At 35.6% G+C, this 24,367-nt stretch overlaps 1 protein-coding gene across 1 annotated transcript in view; it reads right to left on the reverse strand.

Moving 5' to 3' along the window:
• The window catches only part of SPATA16 (spermatogenesis associated 16), a 225,806-nt gene that overhangs the window by 123,648 nt on the left and 77,791 nt on the right, over nucleotides 1-24,367 (reverse strand). Inside the window, exon 3 of the mRNA XM_059922009.1 lies at nucleotides 4,494-4,583. Coding sequence (XP_059777992.1) covers nucleotides 4,494-4,583 — 90 coding nt within the window. The remainder of the gene's footprint in view (nucleotides 1-4,493; nucleotides 4,584-24,367) is intronic.

The raw sequence follows: 24,367 nt of genomic DNA on the forward strand, positions 1-24,367 counted from the left end.
GTACATAAGAAAATGTATTCATATTAATTTGTCAGTAAGATTATTTCTTAAAATAAGGTTCTAGTAAACTTGAAATTTGGTGAATTCTGCAAATTGGTCACCTGGCCAATTGATTCTTCAGAGAACTACATTTTCATGAATGGGACTACTTCAGCTTTCTTATGATGACACCGTGTTTGAAAAACTTGAAGTAATTGCCAACATTTAAAAGTCAAGAAATTTCTTGGAAAGCTCTGAATTATTATACTATTTCTTGAAAAATCTGCAACACTGAACCTATATTTCTATACAGCAGCATTAGCTGGACTTGAATAAGGCTACTCCCTTCAGAAGGGCCAGTGGTAGGGTGACCATATGGCCAGTGTGCTAATGATAGTCCTGGTTTATGCCTGTTTTCCTAGTATAATTCTTAAATATGCCCACTTGCACTCTCACAGTGTTCAGTCTGAGAGAGAAATTGTACACTCACTCTAGTTAGTGAGCTCCAGTCTTCTGTAGTTCATACAACACCCTTTTATCTTATAATTCACACACCATATGCGTGGGCTTTGTAAGCATTTGAATGTGTTATTCCTGCTCTAGTGTCCCCTGGTCTAGTTCACGTATGTAGAAACACACAGCTAATTCTTCCTTAGTGATGGATAAAGAGGCTTTGTTGTGTTTTCTCGCTTAGTGTTACCTTCTGTTTGCTTCCTCTTACACAGAGTGGTCTTAAATAAAGATTAGGTGCAATGTCATCAATTTTTTGCCTCGTGAATCTTCACTGTAGGAGGCATGACCCTATCACATGACTTTACTACTATGTGCATACTCTTAATATTTACTTTTCAACCAGGGTTGTACCAAGAATTTCATGTAATATCTCCTTACTGATGCAGCTAAATGGTTAGTAATCACAAACTCAGAAACTAGCTAGTTTAATTTGTAAACCCCGAACTTGGTTTGTGCCAAGGCCTGTGCTAGTCAGTGAGCATACAGAGATGAAAGACTTTCTGCTGTTCGTATTATCAAGTTATTAGTTCCTTCATAAAATAGTCTTGACTTTTGTTTGTATGCTTTTTTACATCTCTGCATATTGTTTCCTGGCTTATCATCTTTCTTATGAAAGTAGGCCAAATGTGTGTGTGTGTGTGTGTGCGTGTGCGTGTGTTGGAGGAGGGACAGATTTGAGCAAGAACATTTTATTTCAACACGTACACTTTTTGTTTTTTTTCAAGGAATTCCTTTATTTTATTTTATTTTTTTAAATTTTATTTATTTATTTATTTTTGGCTGTGTTGGATCTTCATTTCTGTGCAAGGGCTTTCTCCAGTTGCGGCAAGCGGGGGCCACTCTTCATCGCGGTGCGCGGGCCTCTCACTATCGCGGCCCCTCCCGTTGCGGAGCACAAGCTCCAGACGCGCAGGCTCAGTAGTTGTGGCTCACAGGCCCAGTTGCTCCGCGGCATGTGGTATCTTCCCAGACCAGGGCTCGAACCCGTGTCCCCTGCACTGGCAGGCAGACTCCCAACCACTGCGCCACCAGCGAAGCCCTCAACACGTACACTTTTATAGGCATGGAAACAGAGCAATGTTAAAGAGCTAGGCTACTGGCTATTTCAGGTAAGGCCTCACAGGTTGGCTGTTTCTTGTGGGGGTTACAGTAATCTCAATTTAGATTTATGGTATGAAAATGTGATTTCATCAGTTTAACTGGTGCCAGGTGTCTTCTCAAGGGTGACCAGCATCCCTGCAGAGCCTATATCAAAATTAAATATCCTTATTTTTATTCAGCTTCCTACCATTTATATATTCGGGCTCTTTCTTCTGGTATGATGTTTCTGAAAAGATATTGACCAATAAAATAAAAGGATCTGCCCATTGTCATAATACCTGTCATAATCAGTCAATACGCCCATTGACTGATACCCTCTATTCAATCACATTTCCTATAGCCTTTCTGGTTGAGAATCTGCGATTTTGTGAAGCTGTCCTGGAAATCTTTTCTGGACTGTTCTCTATGAATTCCTTCCTGGGTAGAGCTGGTTAGGCTCAGAAAATTTTAGATAACCCAGTTTCCAGGGACTGGTTGTAAATGGTCTTGGACCAGATGGAAGATGATCTACTTCACTGGGAATCATGGTTTTAAGACTTCCTAAGTTACATGGTAATGGCATTCTTTGGTAGGTGCTTCTCAATCTCAGAAATATGACTGATTGGCTTCTTAGAGGAAATAACCTTGATATGTGGGCTTTTTCAATTAGTTTTAATATAATGTGCTTGTAAGAGACCTGAACCAAACTACCTAAGTATCCAAGCAATTGATTGATAAATATGAATGCTTAATACAGTGATTTGTGTTTAGTGTTTTACACTAGAAATCAAATAGCTAAGAGACACTAAGATATTCGTGTTCATGGTTCATAGTATTCTTTCCCTTGAGGGGAAAAGAGGATGACTAATACTCTGTATTAAGGATTGTAATTGCCAAGGAAACCAAGATGAAAAACACTTGTATCTGCTTCTCTTTTGGAAAGTCCACACCCGTATAGCCAACAATTATCAGGAATTTTCTCAAGGATCATTGTCAAGTTAGTCATCAAATGATATTACACAGAAACACTTATTGCACTTCAGGGATATACATGTCAAGGTAAATGGATATTTAGTGCCAATATTACACGGTAGGTACTGACAAATTCCTAATTTTCAAGTTCTCATTGTTTATTCATTTATTTTAGGAACCATAAAGAATTTTCATCACCACTTTAACTCAAGCAGTTAGGCTGATACAATTAAGTTATAGTCAATGATCTACTGGTATCTGGCTCTCCCCCAAACTCCAAAATCCTGGGTTTGTAGCATTTGCCAGTTTCCATAGTGTAAATTCTCCCAGCAATGCTAATTTCTCCTACAGTTAACAACTGGCTCTCCCAATATTCCTGAATATTTAACAGTGGGCTCTCTAGAGTCTGTACAAGCTAACCCAACACACTACTAGCAATTTTAACTAGTTACAATCTAGTTCTGAAGTTGCATCTAGCTTTCTCCTATTATCTTTTGATTAGAGTCAGAAGACACATTAGTGAACCACCTCTTAAAGAAAACTATTTTACAGATAACTGTATCTGTTTATGCTGAGCTCATTAGCTTCATTTGTAGCTAGTGACCTTTATAAAGTGTGGGACAGAAGGAAGCTTACTCTCATCGCTTAAATTCCCTCTCATTCGCATAGTGTGTGTGGGAAGAGAATAAGCCACAGGGACAACTCAGTAGACAAAATGAAAAGTTGGACTAATTAAAAAAAAAATAGGAAGAAGTCGTATGTGGGTAATGTAAGATAAAACATTCAGGAAAAGAGTATAAGGAAAAATAGAATGTAAAAACAAGATTGATAGAGACCTATTCTAATTTTTAAAAGTGGACACTAACACACAGGTAAATAGATATTGTGGCATATTGGTTGTTTGACTGCAAAGTGAGAGTAGTTGAGATTAATTCTGCCTTCCATATCCATCGTTTAATTGAGTTCAAGTAATTCCTAAGACCATCTTATAAAATGGAATTCATGTCAAACTCATAGTATCAATTTTATGGAATCATTCTATTATCTATTTAAATTTCTTAAACTTCATTTTCCAAGAAAGTGTTATTTGCAAATGTTCTAGAGATAGTAGCCACCAGCAACCTAGGCTCCCCATTCCTATTACTGTGGATTTCTCCCTAGGAGTTATGGTTGGAGTATCTATAGAAACCACTCACATTTTCTTGATAAATTCCTGGGGTGGTAAAGTGGATGGGTAAGAAACAATAGGTACCTATACATTGAGAGATGAAGAAAATTCTTTGAGAGAATTTATCAAAGAGAAGGGGAGTCTGATATGATGATCTTGACTCAGGAATAAAACGCGTTGGTTGTCACAGGTGCAAAGGAATTCTGAGTGTAGCATTGAGGCTGTTGCACAAATCTTGCAATTCTTTGACGTAAGTCTAGGTTCTGGGGATGAGAATATCAGGAGCTTCTTCACCAGGTTTTTATGAAACATATTGTGGGTCCAAGAGACAATAGGACACCTCTAACAACCTTTGGTGTTATAACTGATGCCATCTTCTCTAGAAATGGGCTGCTGGTATCCTTTTTATGTGGGTTGGATTTTATTTCCAGAACTCAAGAAAGAGATAGCCACAAAACTATGTCCTTACAACCAGGATCAGGAATGTACTTGAGAGCAAGAGGTCAAGTTCATTTCTAATCTTCCCTGGAAGTTTTCCCATCATTATCAGTGACCTCATGGCTGGAAAGTTTGAATTTTACTAAGAGCTATGAACACAGAATGGCTTTAATTAAAGAAAAAGATAGTCAATAATTGTTGGTTTGACGTTTATAAGACAATAATTCCGGTAAAATCATATTCCATGTGAGAAATGGAAAGTTCTATTATGCTATTACCAGAAGCTGAGAATAAAATTAGTTTAACTCTAAATAAGTCTTCACAAAAGTTATAACAAACATACCGGGCAGCTTCTGAATATCTCTCCAGACATCTAAACACTGTTGCCTGACGAAGATGATTTCGGAAATAGGCTGGGTTTAAAACAATGCTCCTGAAAAGATAAAAGAAACGCAAATGTTATTAAGCTTTTGAAAGTCAATTACCAGAAGTGTATAGGAATGAAATAACATTCATTCAATTTTACATACTATATATTTTAAAAGATAACTAGTAAATGGATCATTTTTCTTCCTGTAATTGTCATTTAAGACAAATAAACAAGCATTATTGAAAAATTAAGTTTGCATGATAAAAGCAATTTTATTTATAACACAGGCTAACTTTTATAGATATAACAATGGCAACAAATTTGAATCCAATTTATATTACATATAAGACATGGTGTTATTTTGTTTGTTATATATTAATAAATCAGGCAAAGATCACAGATAGACATATTTATGGTATGTCTACCTATAATGAAGGAGGAGATTGTTAGCTGCTGAATTTCAGTTAAAAGAAAGGAACTGGAATTTGGGTGACATGTTTGTTTGCACTCCACATTGGGTTCTGTGTTTTCCCCCAGCTGGACAATGTAGTGAAATGGAAGGAGCCCTGTACCATTGGCTAAGGACTCTGGTCCTGAACTTGCCACTTTTGGTAAGACCCTTGTTCACTTTGGGTTTCCATTTTCTTTTATTGACATTACAAGGCTTGACTTTTGGATAAGATTATCTATCCTTGCTTGCAGATTTTTTCATTATCTCAGAGTTCTGCAGTCTCAGTTCAAGCTCAGATGAGATGATGATCACTCCATAGCTGCCCTCTTCCTCTAGAGATAAACTGGCAGCCATTCCTCTTCCTTGCTTCACTGAGAACCAGGCACTGTTCAAGGCATTTGATATAATGAGGTGAACTAGACAGATATAGACCATGATTCATCACCAGATGAGGAGACAGCCATTAGTTAAATTTTAAGGTATAGCTTATATCATAATAGAGTGTTGTGTTATTGATGTAAGATACAAATGTTACAGAACCAACACAGGATTATTAAGCAATCTTTTTGTGAGCCTGTTTTTAAGAGTTGCTGAGAATCACTTGGAATTAGTTCTTTATTTTATTTATTTATTTATGGCTGAGTTGGGTCTTCGTTTCTGTGCGAGGGCCCTCCCCAGTTGCAGTAAGTGGGGGCCACTCTTCATCGCGGTGCGCGGGCCTCTCACTATCGTGGCCTCTCTTGTTGCGGAGCACAGGCTCCAGACGCGCAGGCTCAGTAGTTGTGGCTCACGGGCCCAGTTGCTCCGCGGCACGTGGGATCTTCCCAGACCAGGGCTCGAACCCGTGTCCCCTGCACTGGCAGGCAGATTCTCAACCACTGCGCCACCAGGGAAGCCCCTTAGTTCATTATTGAAGTAAGTGGTTCTTAATCTTTTCTGGGGAGGTTCACAGAGCTTTTTGAGAATCGGATGAAAGCTATGGATCTCTGTCCAGAAAAATGCACATAAACATGGTTGCCCAAATTTAGGTAATTCATGTGACCCCTTAAGACTATTCATGAACTGCAGACTAAAAAAAATGCAGACAAGAATAATTCCATTCCCAGAAACATTGCTTATAGAAAGAATAAAGTAAAAAAAGAGGCATCTATCTGACGTACATAGAATCATAGAATTATATGACGATGAGATGGATTGACTGAATAATTCAGCTTACTTTAAACACAAGTAAACAGAATCCAGAGAGGCTAAGGGATCTCTCTAAAATCATAAACTAGTTAGTTGCAATGCTGCTTCACGTTTATTATTATGTTTCCCATCTCTAGCTACAGTACTTCATATTTTACCTTACTCCTTCTCTATGATGATTTCTGAATTAGCGGGGCCTGAGTTAGTAAAGTTTTACTGCATTCTATGACTAGTAATTTGTACAAATGAATACATTAATCTCCCTAGAACACAGACCATTTGCTTTGTTGATTTCTGATTAAAATATTGGAAATTTAAAGCCTATTACATAAGTTTATTCCACATCCATACTGAACTATTAATATCTACTACTAATACTTTATATTAATTCAGAAAAAAGTATGTTTATAAAGCATTTTGTGTATTTTATCCGTGTAAAAGTAATCTTGTAAAATTAGATCAGAGTGAAAAGAACAGTGCTCTGTCTAGGGGCCTGGGTCTTCCAACTCTGACCAGAACTTTTTCTTCCACATTGTAGCTAATTCTTTCCTTTTACTTTGTAATCTTTATTCACTTATGCATTTTTAGCAAATGTCTGAAAATGTGATGAGACAAAATCCTTACTGAATGACCATTTCTTGTCTTTGACATCTCTTTGCCCATGATGTGGTATTTTGGTTTTGCTATGCTATTCTCCAAAGAATCTCGCTTTGCCGGACGTGTTCTTTTGATAAAAATGGATTAGGCTGAAGAAAAGGATGGGGTGTGGTGGGCAGGAGGAGTGTGAGAGAAGGGTTTAATACAATAGAGGGAGGAGGGAGAGGAGGAATGATCAAAGTGGCCTTGGTGGAGGAGGAGATTTCTGTGGGTTGTGAGGGTTGATGAGATAAACACTGTTTCAGTGTAATATTTAAAAAGAATAGATTTTAAAAAAATTGCTTGTAATTACAAGTCCTTTCTTTGGTGCTGAAGAAATACATTAGAGGACATGAGTTTAGAAATCACTATTGCTAAACTAGACTAGGCTCTCTTAAACCATAACACCACCCTATACTAAGCCATGTAAATCACAGCTTCAGAAGAGGATGCAAAAAGACCAGGACCCAGTCTACCCTGACAGGTGGAAGTCTACCTATAAAAGGAAGTTTAGAAATTTGAGATGAGATATTATATTTGGCAGTTTATTACTTTTGGCTCCCTTATAATTATTGCAGCATTCACTGTGTGCTTATAATTGCCCAGTTAGGTATTTGGCATGAAAATGCTAGTGCTGATTGTAAAGCCTAGTTTTTATCCTTTTATTGGTTTATTCAATGCTTTCTAAAATGACATACCCTTTTTTTTTTGAATTTTATTTTATATATTTTTTTATACAGCAGGTTCTTATTAGTTATCTGTTTTATACATATTAGTGTATATATGTCAATCCCAATCTCCCAGTTCATCCCACCCCCTCCCCCCCACCCACTTTTCCCCCTTGATGTCCATATGTTTGTTCTCTACATCTGTGTCTCAATTTCTGCCTTGCAAACTGGTTCATCTGTACCATTTTTCTAGATTCCACATATATGTGTTAATATACGATATTTGTTTTTCTCTTTCTGACTTCATTCTGTATGACAGTCTCTAGGTCCATCCACGTCTCTACAAATGACCCAATTTTGTTCCTTTTTATGACTGAGTAATATTCCATTGTATATATGTACCACACCTTCTTTTTCCATTCATCTGTCGATGGGCATTTAGGTTGCTTCCATGTCCTGGCTATTGTAAATAGTGCTGCAATGGACATGGTGGTACATGACTCTTTTTGAATTATGGTTTTCTCTGGGTATATGCCCAGTAGTGGGATTGCTGGATCATATGGTAATTCTATTTTTAGTTTTTTAAAGAACCTCCATACTGTTCTCCATAGTGGCTGTATCCATTTACATTCTCACCAACAGTGCAAGAGGGTTCACTTTTTTCCATACCCTCTCCAGCATTTATTGTTTGTAGATTTTTTGATGATGGCCATTCTGACCGATGTGAGGTGATACCTTATTGAAGTTTTGATTTGCATTTCTCTAATAACTAGTGATGTTGAGCAGCTTTTCATGTGCCTCTTGGCCATCTGTATGTCTTCTTTGGTGAAATGTCTATTTAGGTCTTCTGCGCATTTTTTAATTGAATTGTTTGTTTTTTTGATACTGAGCTCCGTGAGCTGTTTGTATATTTTAGAGATTAATCCTTTGTCTGTTGTCTCATTTGCAAATATTTTCTCCCATTCTGAGGATTGTCTTTTCGTCTTGTTTATGGTCTCCTTTGCTGTGCAAAAGCTTTTAAGTTTCATTAGGTTCCATTTGTTTATTTTTGTTTTTATTTCCATTACTCTGGAAGGTGGGTCAAAAAAAATCCTGCTGTGATTTATGTCAAAGAGTGTTCTTCCTATGTTTTCCTCTAAGAGTTTTATAGTGTCGGGTCTTAAATTTAGGTTTTTCATCCATTTTGAGTTTATTTTTGTGTATGGTATTAGGGAGTGTTCTAATTTCATTCTTTTACATGTAGCTGTCCAGTTTTCCGAGCACCACTTCTTGAAGAGACTGTCTTTTCTCAGCATATATCCTTGCCTGCTTTGTCATAGATTAGTTGACCATAGGTGTATGGATTTACCTCTGGGCTTTCTATCCTGTTCCATTGATCTATGTTTCTTCTTTTGTGCCAGTACCATATTGTCTTGATTACTGTAGCTTTGTAGTATAGTCTGAAGTTAGGGAGTCTGATTCCTCCAGCTCTGTTTTTTTCCTTCAAGATTGCTTTGGCTATTCAGGGCCTTTGTGTCTCCATACAAATGTTAAGATTTTTTGTTCTAGTTCTGTAAAAAATGCCATTGGTAATTTGATAGGGATTGCATTGAATCTGTAGATTGCTTTAGGTAGTATAATCATTTTCACAATGTTGATTCTTCTAATCCCAGAACATGGTATATCTCTCCATCTGTTTGTGTCATCTTTGATTTCTTTCATCAGTGTCTTATAGTGTTCTGAGTACAGGTCTTTTACCTCCTTAGGTAGGTTTATTCCTAGGTATTTTATTCTTTTTGTTGCAATGGTGAATGGGATTGTTTCCTTAATTTCTCTTTCTGATCTTTCATTGTTAGTGTACAGGAATGCAAGAGATTTCTGTGCATTAATTTTGTATCCTGCAACTTTACCAAATTTATTGATTAGCTCTAGTAGTTTTCTGGTGGCATCTTTAGGATTCTCTATGTATAGTATCATGTCCTCAGCAAACAGTGACAGTTTTACTTCTTTTCCAATTTGTATTCCTTTTATTTCTTTTTCTTCTCTGATGGCCATGGCTAGGAATTCCAAAACTATGTTGAATAATAGTGGCAAGAGTAGACATCCTTGTTCCTTATCTTACAGGAAATGCTTTCAGTTTTTCACCATTGAGAATGATGTTTGCTGTGGGTTTGTCATATATGGCCTTTATTATGTTGAGGTAGGTTCCCTCTCTGCTCACTTTCTGGAGAGTTTTTATCATAAATGGGTGTTGAATTTTGTCAAAACTTTTTTCTGCATCTATTGAGATGATCATATGCTTTTCCTCCTTCAATTTGTTAATATGGTGTAGTACATTGATTGATTTGTGTATATTGAAGAATCCATGCATCCCTGGGATAAATCCCACTTGATCATGGTGTATAATCCTATTAATGTATTGTTGGATTCTGTTTGCTAGTATTTTGTTGAGGATTTTTGCATCTATATTCATCAGTGATATTGGTCTGTACTTTTCATTTTTTGTAGTATCTTTATTCTGGTTTTGGTATCAGGGTGATGGTGGCCTTGTAGAATGAGTTTGGGAGTGTTCCTTCCTCTGCAATTTTTTGGAAGAGTTTGAGAAGGATGGGTGTTAGCTTTTCTCTAAGTGTTTGATAGAATTCACCTGTGAAACCATGTGGACCAGGACTTTTGTTTGTTGGGAGATTTTTAATCACAGTTTCAATTTCATTACTTGTGATTGGTCTATTCATATTTTCTATTTCTTCCTGGTTCAGTCTTGGGAGGTTATACCTTTCTAAGAATTTGTCCATTTCTTCCAGGTTGTCCATTTTATTGGCATAGAGTTGCTTGTAGTAGTTTCTTAGGATGCTTTGTATTTCTGTGCTGTCTGTTGTAACTTCTCCGTTTTCATTTCTAATTTTACTGGTTTGAGTCCTCTCCCTCTTTTTCTTGATGAGTCTGGCTAAAGGTTTATCAATTTTGTTTATCTTCTCAAAGAACCAGCTTTTAGTTTTATTCATCTTTACTATTGTTTTCTTTGTTTCTATTTCATTTATTTCTGCTCTAACCTTTATGATTTCTTTCCTTCTACTAACTTTGGGTTTTGTTTGTTCTTCTTTTTCTAGTTCCTTCAGGTGTAAGGTTAGATTGTTTATTTGAGATTTTTCTTCTTTCTTCAGGTAGAATTGTGTTGCTATAAACTTCCCTCTTAGAACTGCTTTTGCTGCATCCCATGGGTTTTGGATCGTCGTGTTTTCACTGTCATTTGTCTCTGGTATTTTTTGATTTCCTCTTTGATTTCTTCAGTGATCTCTTGGTTATTTAATAAGGTATTGTTTCGCCTCCATGTGTATGTGTTTTTTTACATTTTTTCCCCCTATAATTGATTTCTAATCTCATATCGTTGTGGTTGGAAAAGATGCTTGATAGGGTTTCAATTTTCTTATATTTACCGAGGCTTGATTTGAGACCCAAGATGTGATATATCCTGGAGAATGTTTTTTGTGCACTTGAGAACAAAGTGTAATCTGTTGTTTTTGAGTGGAATGTCCTATAAATATCAATTAAATATATCTGGTCTGTTGTGTTATTTAAAGCTATTGTTTCCTGTATGACACTCTGCATTATTAATTTTCTGTCTGGATGATCTGTCCATTGGTGTAAGTGAGGTGTTAAAGTCCCCCACTATTATTGTGTTACTTTCAATTCCCTCTTTATAGGTGTTAGCATTTTCCTTATGTATTGAGGTGCACCTGTGTTAGGTGCATATATATTTATAATTGTTATATCTTCTTCTTGGATTGATCTCTTGATAATTATGTAGTGTCCTTCTTTGTCTCTTGTAATTGTCTTTATTTTAAAGTTTCTTTTATCTGATATGAGTATAGTTACTCCAGCTTTCTTTTGATTTCCATTTGCATGGAATATCTTTTTCCATCCCCTCACTTTCAGTCTGTTATGTGTCCCTACGTCTGAAATGGGTCTCTTGTAGACAGCATATATATGGGTCTTGTTTTTGTATCCATTCAGCAAGCCTGTGTCTTTTGGTTGGAGCATTTAATCCATTTACATTTAAGGTAATTATCAATATGTATGTTCCTGTTACCACTTTCATAATTGTTTTGGGGTTTTTTTTTGTAGGTCCTTTTCTTCTCTTGTGTTTCCCACTTAGAGAAGTTCCTTTAGCATTTGTTGTAGAGCTGGTTTGGTGGTGCTGAATTCTTTTAGCTTTTGCTTGTCTGTAAAGTTTTTGATTTCTCCAAAGGATCTGAGTGAGATCCTTGCCAGTAGAGTAATCTTGGTTGTACATTCTTCGCTTTCATCACTTTAAATATATCATGCCACTCCCTTCTGGCTTGTAGAGTTTCTGCTGAGAAATCAGCTGTTAACCTTATGGGAGTTCCCTTGTATGTTATTTGTCATTTTTCCCTTGCTGCTTCCAATATTTTTTCTTTGTCTTTAATTTTTGTCAGTTTGATTACTATGTGTCTCGATGTGTTTCTCCTTGGGTTTATCCTGTATGGGACTCTCTGCGCTTCCTGGACTTGGGTGGTTATTTCCTTTCCCATGTTAGGGAAGTTTTCGACTATAATCTCTTCAAATATTTTCTCTGGTCCTTTCTCTCTCTCTTCTCCTTCTGGGAACCCTAGAATGCGGATGTTTTTGCATTTAATGTTGTCCCAGAGGTCTCTTAGGCTGTCTTCATTTCTTTTCATTCTTTTTTCTTTATTCTGTTCCATGGCAGTGAATTCCCCCATTCTGTCTTTCAGCACACTTATCCGTTCTTCTGCCTCAGTTATTCTGCTATTGATTCCTTCTAGTGTATTTTTCATTTCATTTATTGTATTGTTCATCTCTCTTTGTTTGTTATTTAATTCTTCCTGGTGTTTGTTCTTTAATTCTTCTCGGTCTTTGTTAAACCTTTCTTGCATCTCCTTGATCTTTGCCTCCATTATGTTTCCAAGGTCCTGGATCATCTTCACTATCATTATTCTGAATTCTTTTTCTGGAAAGTTGCCTAGCTCCATTTCATTTAGTTATTTTTCTGGGGTTTTATCTTGTTCCTTCATGTGGTACATAGCTCTCTGCCTTTTCATTTTGTCTTTCTGTGAATGTGGTTTTCATTCCACAGGCTGCAGGACTGTAGTTCTTCTTGCTTCTGCTCTTTAATTCTTGTCATTAATCTCTGGAAGGGAAAGAACTGCCTAATGATCTCTTTGTGAAAAATTGATCTAATATAGCATATTTATTCTTTGATGAACTATAATCTTCATTTTTTAAAGTTGCAGAACCCCCCACATTTAGTGGTTTTCATTGGTGTTAAAGGCATTAAGCAATTTTTGGAAGAATAGACATTTTTTTACTATTGTCTTCCAATCCACGAACCTGACATTCTCTTCATTCAAATATTCTTTTATGTCTCCCAGTAATATTTTAACCTTCCTTTACCTTTTTGAAAATAGAGGTTTTATAAATTTCTTATTAATTCTAAAGTTTAAAAATTATCAATGAGAATTATACCTGATAATATTCGTGTGTGTGTGTGAGCATGCGCACACACACCTGGGAGCTCACTAGAACTGTAAAGTCTTGATCCCTAAACCTACTGTATCTGCATTTTAACAAGACCCTCAGGTGATTTGTATGCACAGGAAAGTTTGAGAAGCACCACACGTATGTCTGATAAGAATGGGATTTTTTCTATTATACTTCCTAACTTCTTATTGTTAACATTTAGATATGTATTTTAAAATTACTGAGTTTTGTACATCTGTTTTTTAATATTGCAGTAATTTAGTTTTATTCACATCATTTGCAAATAATGAAGTTTGGTACTGCTTTTCAATATTTACATTTTTCTTTCCTTCTCTTACTGCATAGGTTAAAATTTTTTTAAAAGGAATTTAAATAAGTGAGGTGATCTAGGGATACTTTAGTATTTCACTGATAATTATGATTATGAATTAATAGAAATAGTACTATTTCTATTCTAATAATAGAAAAAGTACTATTTTCCAATTATCAGAAATAAATGCTTAATTTTTTTTCAAATATCCTCTGGATCTATCAACATGATTGTGTCCTTTGTCCTTTTGTTTTGTAAGGATGACTTGGATTAATTACTGATTCAAAAAAAGCATTAAATTGATAAACAGAATGTTAAAGTCAAGGATTAAGATAGATACCTTTACTTCACTCAAGTTCCCTGGGAGATCTTTCTAGACCTAAGTTTTAATGGTGATTATTACCATTTCAAAATTCAGTTTGTTTTTAAAGGCAATATTGATTTCATGTTCTTTTTTTACATCTACATTTATTCTCTAATTTTTAGAAAATTAACTTCTTACTTTAATGTACTTTTATTTAAGTCAATTTTATTGAGGTATAATCTACATATAGTAGTATTCACCTTTTTTAAGTGTACAGTTTGATGCATTTTGACAAGTTTATAACCATCACCACAATAAAGTTATAGACTTTTCCCAACCACATCCAGAAGTGGCAATGGAGGCAGGAGAATTTCATACCTGTTGCCCCAGAGACAGATGTGTTTTGCTTCTACATCTCAATCAGAAGCCTGAAATCTGTGAGTGAGAACATTAGTTTTCACTGTTTCAGGGGCTTAAGGCTTTAGTCTTTTTATGAGATTAGGGATCAGGGAAGCAATTTCTTATTTAGGCGAAGATGCCTAAATTCAGTTTCCTTTACCTTGCTTAGTCATTAGCAAAGTAAACTAGCAGTGACTCATTCTCCTGAATGACATTCTTCTTAATATATTAGTGAAATGCTGACATATTCTTTTAGAAATAGTTGGTAGACCTAGAGAATGCCAGGGATATGAAACATTTTTATTTCGCCAAAGCATGATATTCTTGTGGATAAGATGGTGATATTTATGCTGGATAATGGCATCATTCAATAGAATATAACTTGCTGAACAACTGATCAGTACTGTTGAAGTATGTAGATTATTATGAAAGTTTAATGGCTTGTCCTTAGCCCTTTTTGTGGATGATATTTCCATTAGTGACTAAGATTAAGAGATTGAAAGGATGGCTATAAATTTTTTAGATGGCATAAATTTTACCTAACAAAGAATAAAATCACTGATAACAGAAGCAAAATTCAAAATGATATGGGCAGGTTAAAAATCTTATGTTATAGATTCTAAAAATCAGTTTTACAAATATAATCATGGCTTGAGTGTGGCCATGTGGAAAAAGTCTGAATATTTTAACTAATCACAAGCTAAACATGATAGGACAGTATGATAGAGCTACAAAAACTGTACATAAAATTTATGTTAAATGAATCAAAGGCATTCTGTTCAAATGATAAATGATATTTCCACTGAATTCTGTTTTAGCTATATAGACACATCTGTGGGAATCACCACCATTTTGGGTTGTGTCTAGAGTGTCCAGTGGATCTAGAGAACTTAGTGTGTGAAGAATATGGAATGATATTGATATGTTTAGAGAGTAAAGTAAGGTTAGTGGAGACTAAGTAAGTACTTTCAGATACAAAGGCCTGCCATGCGGAAAATAGAATAATTATTCTATGTAAAAACAGATGAGATCTGGCAAAACCCAGTATTATAGAGTTACAGACAGTTCAGTTCAAGATAAGGAGGGACTTAATAACCAGTGATGCAATAGGCTTTGAGAAGAGTTTCCTTTTACTGGAATCATTGAAGTGATATTTAGAATGCCATCTGTCAGGATGTGTAGAAGAAATTCTTGACTGAGTGGGAGATTCGGCTAAATGACTTTCAAGGATATTCACAAAAAATCTCTTAGAATACATTGTTGATCACTGTGAAAGGTCTGAGTTTTCCCCCACTTTCAGGCTCACAAGTTAACATGACATAGTTTCATGGGTACTTGTAGAAGACCTGAACCTCCAAGGCTAGAGACAAAGGACAGTTTCTTACTCATAGCAACAGCAGTAACCAGTGTATCAGTCTTTTGTTGTACTGGTTCCTTGAGCTGAAATTCCCAGATAGCAATGCAGAGAAGTCCAGGTGCAGCCTTCACATTTCAGTAGGTTGCATTATAGGAGAGGAATCCTGAGCTTAGAGAATACAGATGTTTTATAATGGATTGTAAGCATGCCTGTTTATAGGTCTAGAGGGAGACACTATCTTCATCTTTCAAGCCTATAAGCAGACTTGCCTTTTTTTCCAAGGTTGTTTATCACACAGTCATCTTTGAAACGATAGTTCAGAGCAAATTCCAGTCAATGCCTTGTTTACAACCCAAGGAGAATTGTCTCCCTACATAGATAATTTTTGTTCAGATAGGCAAGCAGTGTTTTTTACATTCATACCATTAACAAATAAAAAAGAGTTCATAACAAGGTCCAAAAAATTAAAATATCGTAGAAAAATCTCAGAATACCTAATATTGAAGAATGAGTGATTATATTATTATCTATTTATGTTCTGTTTTAGGTAGATTTTAAGGCAGCTTATAGAATATTTATGAAGTTAAGTTAAAATAAATGTGCATTTAAAGAATGGATAAGATGGCACATTTTACATTACATGTGTTTCATCACAATTAAAAATAAAACAAAAAATAACTGAATGAGGAAAGCAAGATTAAACGTAGGGAAGTTAAGCTGACACCTAGATGACGTTAGTACATAAAAGCTGTGTCACAAGATTCTAAGAGTTTGGTTGACATGGACTACATGTTTTCTTCTAGGTTTGCAGGTAGCTAATGGAAAGAAGGGCATAGAGTTTGTTTTAAATAAGCCAGTTGCTCAATTCAAATATTTTTTGTAGTACAACCAGAAAGATCACCTTATCCAAAGATGTCCTATAATGTAACAATCTGTGTCCTCAGTAACAGATTTACAGAAAGATCAGCAGTTGTTCCATGTGGTTGCTTCTTAGAACTTCTTTCCCCATGGACTGTTGGTATAATACCAAATCTCAATCTAGTAACCAGAATTCCTGGGTGGGTGAAAGGAATAGGAATGTAAAGGAAACTTAAGCAATAGTGCTGTCACTACAAAAGGATTCAATGAAATCTTGGTGGTTGTGTTTTATTTGGTCACTTGCTTCACTACAAAAGATTGATAATTAGAATTAAAGCCAAAATAAAGTATAACAGTCCTTAATGTATTGAGAAGAATTGAGAAGTCCATGTACTCTCTTTAAATATCTTACATTGACAAGCAAGACAGAACAATGAAATGACCCAATTTAATTTACATGGGAGAAATGGAACTATTTTATGAAGTACTAGAGCATAAAATTAGAATTAAAGGCATTGGTTTTTGAAATAAGAAAATTACAGTAGATTGTTGTCAAATAATGCATATAGCTCTGCCAAATTAGTGGCAAAGCATGTTTTTGCAAAAGTATGAAAGCAAACTTAACTCTTTAGGGAAACAACAATAAGAAATCATTCTCAACTATTTCTAGAGATCCCAGCATGTACATGGCACAGCAGAAGAAAACAAATTTAAAGAAGAAGCCAAATAGGGGAGTAACTTGAATATCAACCCTGATGTTTTATCCCCCAAATTACAATTAATTATATGTGGAAAATAATGAATTATGGAATTACTCAAGTGAGCAACAAATACCTAATTTCTCGACATGACCAAGAGTCAATAGGATAAATATCTTAAAAAATTGCTATATAGTCACAGTTCTGAAAAATATATAGTTAGAAGGGAGATGTTAATATTGTATGTGCTCTTTATAGAGCTAATAGTGAATACACATTAAATAATGACTAGGATCAATGTTTAAGTATATTTTACTTTAGAAATTGAGAATGAGATTTCCTTGTTTAGAAAACTAGAGTGAAGGTTAAGGGAATCAAATAACAGATTTAATGGGTCATCAATACCAAGAAATAGGAACCTTTAGAAGGAGCTTTTAGGGCTTCCATATTTTTCCATATTCATTTTAGTCTTCCATATTCTTCATCAACATGAATATCATCAGTTGACATATATCAAAGAATCATCAAAAATAGGTATGGCACCCTACTGGATCTTTAGAAGTGTGCAGTGATATGCCTTTTTTGACCAACGGAGACCATTTCTTTTTCTCTCTATTCCTTTTAGTTTTTTCACTCTATTATTTACTCTGTATTGGAGACCTCTAGCAAATTCGTGACACATAATGGGCATTCAGTGAATGTTTGTGGAATAAAGCAATGTTACTGAGTGACTGAACACAGTCTTTCTCAGGAGCCTCCAGAGAACCCAATCTTATCTAAGATTCGCTGGGCGATCTACATGTGTTTTGACCTGAATATACTAAGGTCTTCTCTCCACTGACTTTTGCACCTATATGCCATTTGAATGTCAGCTTTAAACAATTTCATAATCCCTACCTGTATGCAGATGTGATGAGGAATGAAAGGCAGTTTATGTAATAAAACGATGTAGAGATATAGATAAGTAGACCCTTTGAAAAAAATTCCCACTACAAAATTAGTTTTCATAATTTGAAAACCTGAAAAAAACCCCACATTTTTGTAGACTGTAATTGTGTCTTCCCAATTTTTTCTCCATCTGTCAAATGCCTAGATAGAGTAAACATGAAACGGATTCCCATTTATTTTTCATCTACATTGTAAGCCAAAGACTGTCCAGTAAAAGCTGTTAGTAAATCACTTGGTCAGTTCTCCCAACAAAACAGTCTTTAAGTAATACAGTATATCAACCTATCTTTTGACATTTTCATTTTTGTTCTTGATGTTTTCTCTTAACAAAGAATACGGTGTTGGCCCTATTATCTTTTCTGTAGGGTTCATGAGCCAAATACCAGCTATCATCTCTTGTAGAAAAGCTATCAAGATTCAGAAACCAAAGTTGTAGATGTAAAGCCCTATTCATCTGTGTAATATTGAGGTGGAGTAGTGGTGGCGGTGGTTCAAGAACAGCATGACAAATAGCACATGTTTTTTTCTATTCTCTGTGTTACTTGGGTGGGCTGAATTTTAGAATGATTGCTTTGAAAAGTACAATTAATAAATTCCCCTCTGTTCTAACCTACCAGAAATTACTTATGATTCATTCAGCCACAATTTTTGAGAGTAAACCATGTGCCAGACACTGTACACGTTCTAAAGAAAAGAACCAGAAGGGTAAATACATACTTAAACTAATATTTTGAGTAGCCCCATTGTATGGAAATAAATGTCTGCCTGCATTCTATTATTTTTTATGCTGTCTTCAACCAGCAATTATGCAAGAATCTTTAAAATGAACTGAAATAAATTATAGTGAATTCTACTATATCGTTTTACTGGATAATGAAATGGGATGCTTATTTCTTTTAAAATATGAGAATTAGAGAGATATTTGATAGCACAATCAAAACTATTCATGTATTAAGTATTAAAATTGTTCATATTGACATCATGATTTTTTGATCTGGAGTCTAATAATGTCTTCCAGGAACAGTATTTTACCTACGATAAAACCCCCTTTTGATCCTATACCAAAGGATAAATATTAATGTGACTCTTACGCTTGATGAAACATTTGGACTTCTGACAATTGCCTGTGATTTTCCTTTGTTGAATTAACAAAATTAGTGGAAATGTACCAAAACGAGCATTGCATTTACGTATAGGGTGACCATTCCAGCCAAACCCTTAGTTTATATACTGTATTATAGTTTACAAATTGAAAGCCAAATTTGAATTGGATACGGACTTTGATTATGGGAAAGGTTCTCGATTTTGGATACAATGTTTATTTATAGACCAAATAAGTGGAGTCACCACTCAAAGTGACTCCAATTAGGGAAGTCTACTAATTACTAATACTGTAACTGAGAATGTTAATGGTTTTTCTTTGAAATTCAAAGGGGTTTTCTAATATGTTTATTAACTCTTTGTTGACAAAGGTGACTAAATCTCCTGTCTTGATATCCAGTTCTCTTTGGCTAGAAGTACTGTGTCTCAGCCTGTTGTGACCTGTGCCAAAAAAGGTGTCATCTCACATTACTTTGGAAAGAATACATTTTCCAGATATCTTTAAAAGTGCTGCCATTTCTGTGAATATAATACAACAGCATATATTTGTTTGTTTGTTTGTTTAAAAAGCTATGTTAGGTTCTAAGCAACTAGCCTCCAAAAGGAGTCTTAATCCAATTGTGAAAAATTATAGAAATACACACATAACCAACAGTAAATAAAGTGAAACTTGAAACAGTTGTGGGCACATGAAAGCGATGGAAAAAACCAAAAGGTTTGTGTAGAGGATCTAAAATGACAGGAAACTGCAAACTTTGGAAAGACGTCAGGACGAAGTGAGTCTTGAGCTGCACTTTGAAGTGATCACATTTAGGGAAGAGAGGTAGAAAATCCAAATTGGAAGAGTGGCCCCCAAATGACTTGGTGATAGAGTATGGTAAACTGTAATAAAAAGTGCCATGTAAATTTGCTTAGCTAAAGTAATAAATTCACTAAAGGGGAAGGCAGAATCCTATTAAGGATTTGTTCATTCGTTAAAAGATTTTTAGTTTTATGGAAGAAATTACTAAGGCTTTAGGGATTACTAAGCAAGCACATGATAGAAACATTTTTTTTTAACATCTTTATTGGCGTATAATTGCTTTACAATGTTGTGTTAGTTTCTGCTGTATAACAAAGTGAATCAGCTATACATATACCTATATCCCCATATCTTCTCCCTCCTGCGTCTCCCCTCCCACCATGATTATCCCACCTCTCTAGGTGGTCGCAAAGCACCGAGCTGATCTCCCTGTGCTATGTGGCTGCTTCCCACTAGATATCTATTTTACATTTGGTAGTGTATATATTTCCATGCCACTCTCTCACTTCGTCCCAGTTTACCCTTCCCCCTCCCCGTGTCCTCAAGTCCATTCTCCACGTCTGTGTCTTTATTCCTGTCCTGCCCCTAGGTACATCAGAACCATATATATATTTTTTTTGATTCCAAATATATATATGTTAGCACACGGTATTTGTTTTTCTCTTTCTGACTTGCTTCACTCTGTATGACAGACTCTAGGTCCATCCACCTCACTACAAGTAACTCAATTTTGTTTCTTTTTATGGCTGAGTAATATTCCATTGTATATATGTGCCACATCTTCTTTATCCATTCATCTGTCGATGGACACTTAGGTTGCTTCCATGTCCTGACTATTGTAAATTGTGCTGCAATGAACATTGTGGTACATGACTCTTTTTGAATTATGGTTTTCTCAGGGTATATGCCCAGTAGTGGGATTGCTGGGTCACATGATAGTTCAATTTTTAGTTTTTTAAGGAACCTGCATACTATTCTCCATAGTGGCTGTATCAATTTACATTCCCACCAACAGTGCAAGAGGGTCCCCTTTTCTCCATACCCTCTCCAGCATTTATTGTTTGTAGATTTTTTGATGATGGCCATTCTGACTGGTGTGAAGTAATACCTCATTTAGAAACACTTTTTAAGAAGACAGTCATTGCAACTATTCTGAAGAAAGATGAGAGATACAAAGGCTGGGAGGATCCTAAGTATGTATGCTATAAACTGGTATAGTGCTTCTCAAATTGTGGTCTTCAGATTGCCAAGGGGGAGGTTACAATATTATTATTATTTTTATAATAATGTTAAGATATCATTTTCCTTTTTCACTGTGTTGATATTTGCACTGATGTTGCAAAAGCCATGGTGGGTAAAACTGCTGGCTCTTTTGCAGGAATCAAATCAGTGATAGCAAACGGTTGTAGTAGAAATTGAGTGTATTCTTCACCATTGTATGCACTTGCCGCCCCCAAAATTACAAATCTCAACCCTTGAGTATGTGTCTTTTTAATATTTGGTGTGATGAGATGGGACATATGCAGAAAACCCTTCTGTCCAGCATAACAAGCTATGATGGCTGCCTTGAGGAAAAGCACTTGTGCACTCATGCCATTGTTTGCATCTGTGAGCTGACCTAGCTGCTGTTTCCATGGAACATCATGTTTTACTTGGAAGAACAACTAGCAAACTATGATTATCAGACTTGGAATTTGGCAGACATTTCTTGAAAATGAAATGAGTGTTCCTGTCACTTAAAGGAACACAACTGACAGTATTTATTGCCAGTACTAAAAGTTTGAGCTTTCAAGCAAAAATTAGAATTTCGGAAAACTTATATCTGTCACTGTGAGCTTGACAGCCACCCAATGCTTAAAGACTTTTCTGATGATACTGGTGATATTAACATGTGAGATTTTTTTTTGAAATTTACTATTGCATAATAGAAATCTGCAAGTGATGCATTATTTCCCAAATAACCAATGTATGATGTTACTAACTCATGCATGGGTAAACAATCCATTCAAAGTGTAAGGAAGACCAATGGCTTTTAATGAAGCAGAGTACAAGTTGATTGATATGGTTTCAGAATCCTCATTGCAATTAATTTTTAAGAAACTACTGCTTGTCAAGTCTTGGTGTAGTATCAAAGAAGAATATTCAGGATTATTTGAAAAGTCTATTAACATTCTCTTTCCTTTTCTAACAATACATCTTGTGTCAGACTGGATTTCTTCATATAGTTCAACCATACTGCAACAGATTGAATGCAGAATCAGATATAAGAACCCAGTTTTCTTTTATGATGCCATATATTAAAGAGATTTGCAAAAATGTAGAACAACGCTACTCCTGTGAGCATTTAAAAATATACTTATTTTTAATAAAGTATGCATTTTATGTTAGCATATAATGGGTTTATTGTTATTAAATTAGTAACTATATATTTTTAAGTTTATAATTAAAATTTTATTTTTTAATATGATAAACCTTTCAAAATATAACCTACATAAGGCAAAAAAATCTCTGGGATCCTCACTAGTGTTTAAAAATATAATGGGGTCAGAAGACCAGTTTGAGGACCACTGTACAAGTAAAATTTGCATGAAGGCTTTAACTACAAGAAAGAAGATAAAGAGGCACATGGGACATACTTGTTTAATAATTTGCATTATATCACACTATCCTTTTGCCCTCTGTCTTAAAACCAAATACCTTTCCCCTTTCTTTTTTGGGGTCTGTATATGTGATTTATCAATGTTATTCTCATATTATTTTCTTTCAGCAAAAACCAAAAACTGCTTTCTCAGAGCCTGTATGTATTGAACAGGTTCTATAAGGAAAGTTTATGAGAAAAGTCTAAAAAATCAAAAAGAATGAGGTTAAATACATGGTAAAGTTATATTATTAGATTTCTTTCTTCTCCTAATCTCTTATTGTGAAACACTAAAAAAAACCAAATACTGCTGTGAAATTAACTGTCTTCTGTGGGAAAGTCATCTTTCCTATTAAAAGCTTAATAATTGTTAATATCATAAGACTATGTATATCTAATTACCAAATTATTTTGCCTCAGGTGACCTAGGAAAGACACATGGTCTGCATTTCCTCCAGCGAATAAGATTCTTAAGAAATGTATATGTCACAGCTCTGATCTGTGAGCAGAGCATAGGCAACGCCACTAAGGAGTCATCTCTTTTTTAACCGTTGTAACTTAACATATGTCTGCTCTTCAGACTTCTATGAAAAATCAGGAAAGGTCACAGGATGAACATGAGGAATTCTTGCCATAGCAACAAAAGAGGAAATGAGAATGGGTTTGGGTAAATACAGCAGTAACAGTACAATCTCAGAATCTGCAAAATGCTTGTTGAGGCTAGTACTCTGTTGTCAGTGATATAAAATATTAATGGAATATCCATGAAAATATCCATATCCATGGAATACACATTCGCCAGTTGTGAAAAGTAAGATGGATAGGAGAGTTGTACTTTTATTTGTAAGGTAGTCAGCTCTTTTAAGGTAAACTGTGAGAGTGAGAGCAAGTCAGGCTCACCCAACATGAGATTTCTATCTGGAATCCAAAGAAGTAAAGAGAAAATTTTAAATATCAAACACAGGCTGGCAAGAGCTGTGAAATGAATAAGGGTAGGCATCTAGGCTATGTTTTTCACCTTCTCCAACAGAAACTGGCCTGTTCCAGGTTTCTCTCTTGCTACTTGTAGCCCTATATGTAATGGCCTATTTTGTGACTTCCCCAAGGATCCCCAGAAAGACCTTTTGGACTGAGAGTGTGAGAAAACATTGAAGGAAGTTGCTTTGAGAATAAGACCCAAATGTCAATTTTACATTTTAGTCTATGGGAAGCAGAATCAGTAGGAATAAGCTTTAATCCCTTAAAATGGTGTTGGTTGAATTTGGAAATGTGGATAGTCCTCCATTATCCCTCAAAGTTAATTATTTCTAACATTTTTTGGACATCTAATATTCACCAGGAGCTTGTACTTCCCTAGACTTCCTCACTTTTAGTATTGGTCTTAAACTAGTCCATTTTTCAACGACTTGTGTGGAAATCTTTTTGCACGTAAAGGCAAAAAATTAGGAGGGTAAAAACAACCCCATGAGGACTATCAAAATAGTTTTCACTTTGTTGATGAACACTGTTAACTAGAGCAAATGTGCTTATGAAAAGAAGTTTGTGAATTCTAGAATCTTGCAAAATTTTAGGTTGGTCACATGATGTGTTTGAAAATAAAACACAATGGTGACTTTAAGGTTAAGATTTGCACAAACGGGAGGAGCTTCAAGATGGCGGAAGAGTAAGACGTGGAGATCACCTTCCTCCCCACAAATACATCAGAAATACATCTACACGTGGAACAACTTCTACAGAACAGCTATTGAACGCTGGCAGAAAACCTCAGACCTCCCAAAAGGCAAGAAACTCCCCACGTACCTGGGTGGGGCAAAAGAAAAAGAAAAAACAGAGACAAAAGATAAGGGACTGGACCTGCACTAGTGGGAGGGAGCTGTGAAGGAGGAAAGGTTTCCACACACGAGGAAGCCCCTTCGCGGGCGGAGACTGCGGGTGGTGGAGGGGGGAAGCTTCAGAGCCACGGAGGAGAGCGCAGGGCAAAGCAGAGAGA

This window comes from Balaenoptera ricei, chromosome 4, assembly GCF_028023285.1.
Source record: "Balaenoptera ricei isolate mBalRic1 chromosome 4, mBalRic1.hap2, whole genome shotgun sequence".
NCBI classification, from domain to species: Eukaryota; Metazoa; Chordata; class Mammalia; order Artiodactyla; family Balaenopteridae; genus Balaenoptera; species Balaenoptera ricei.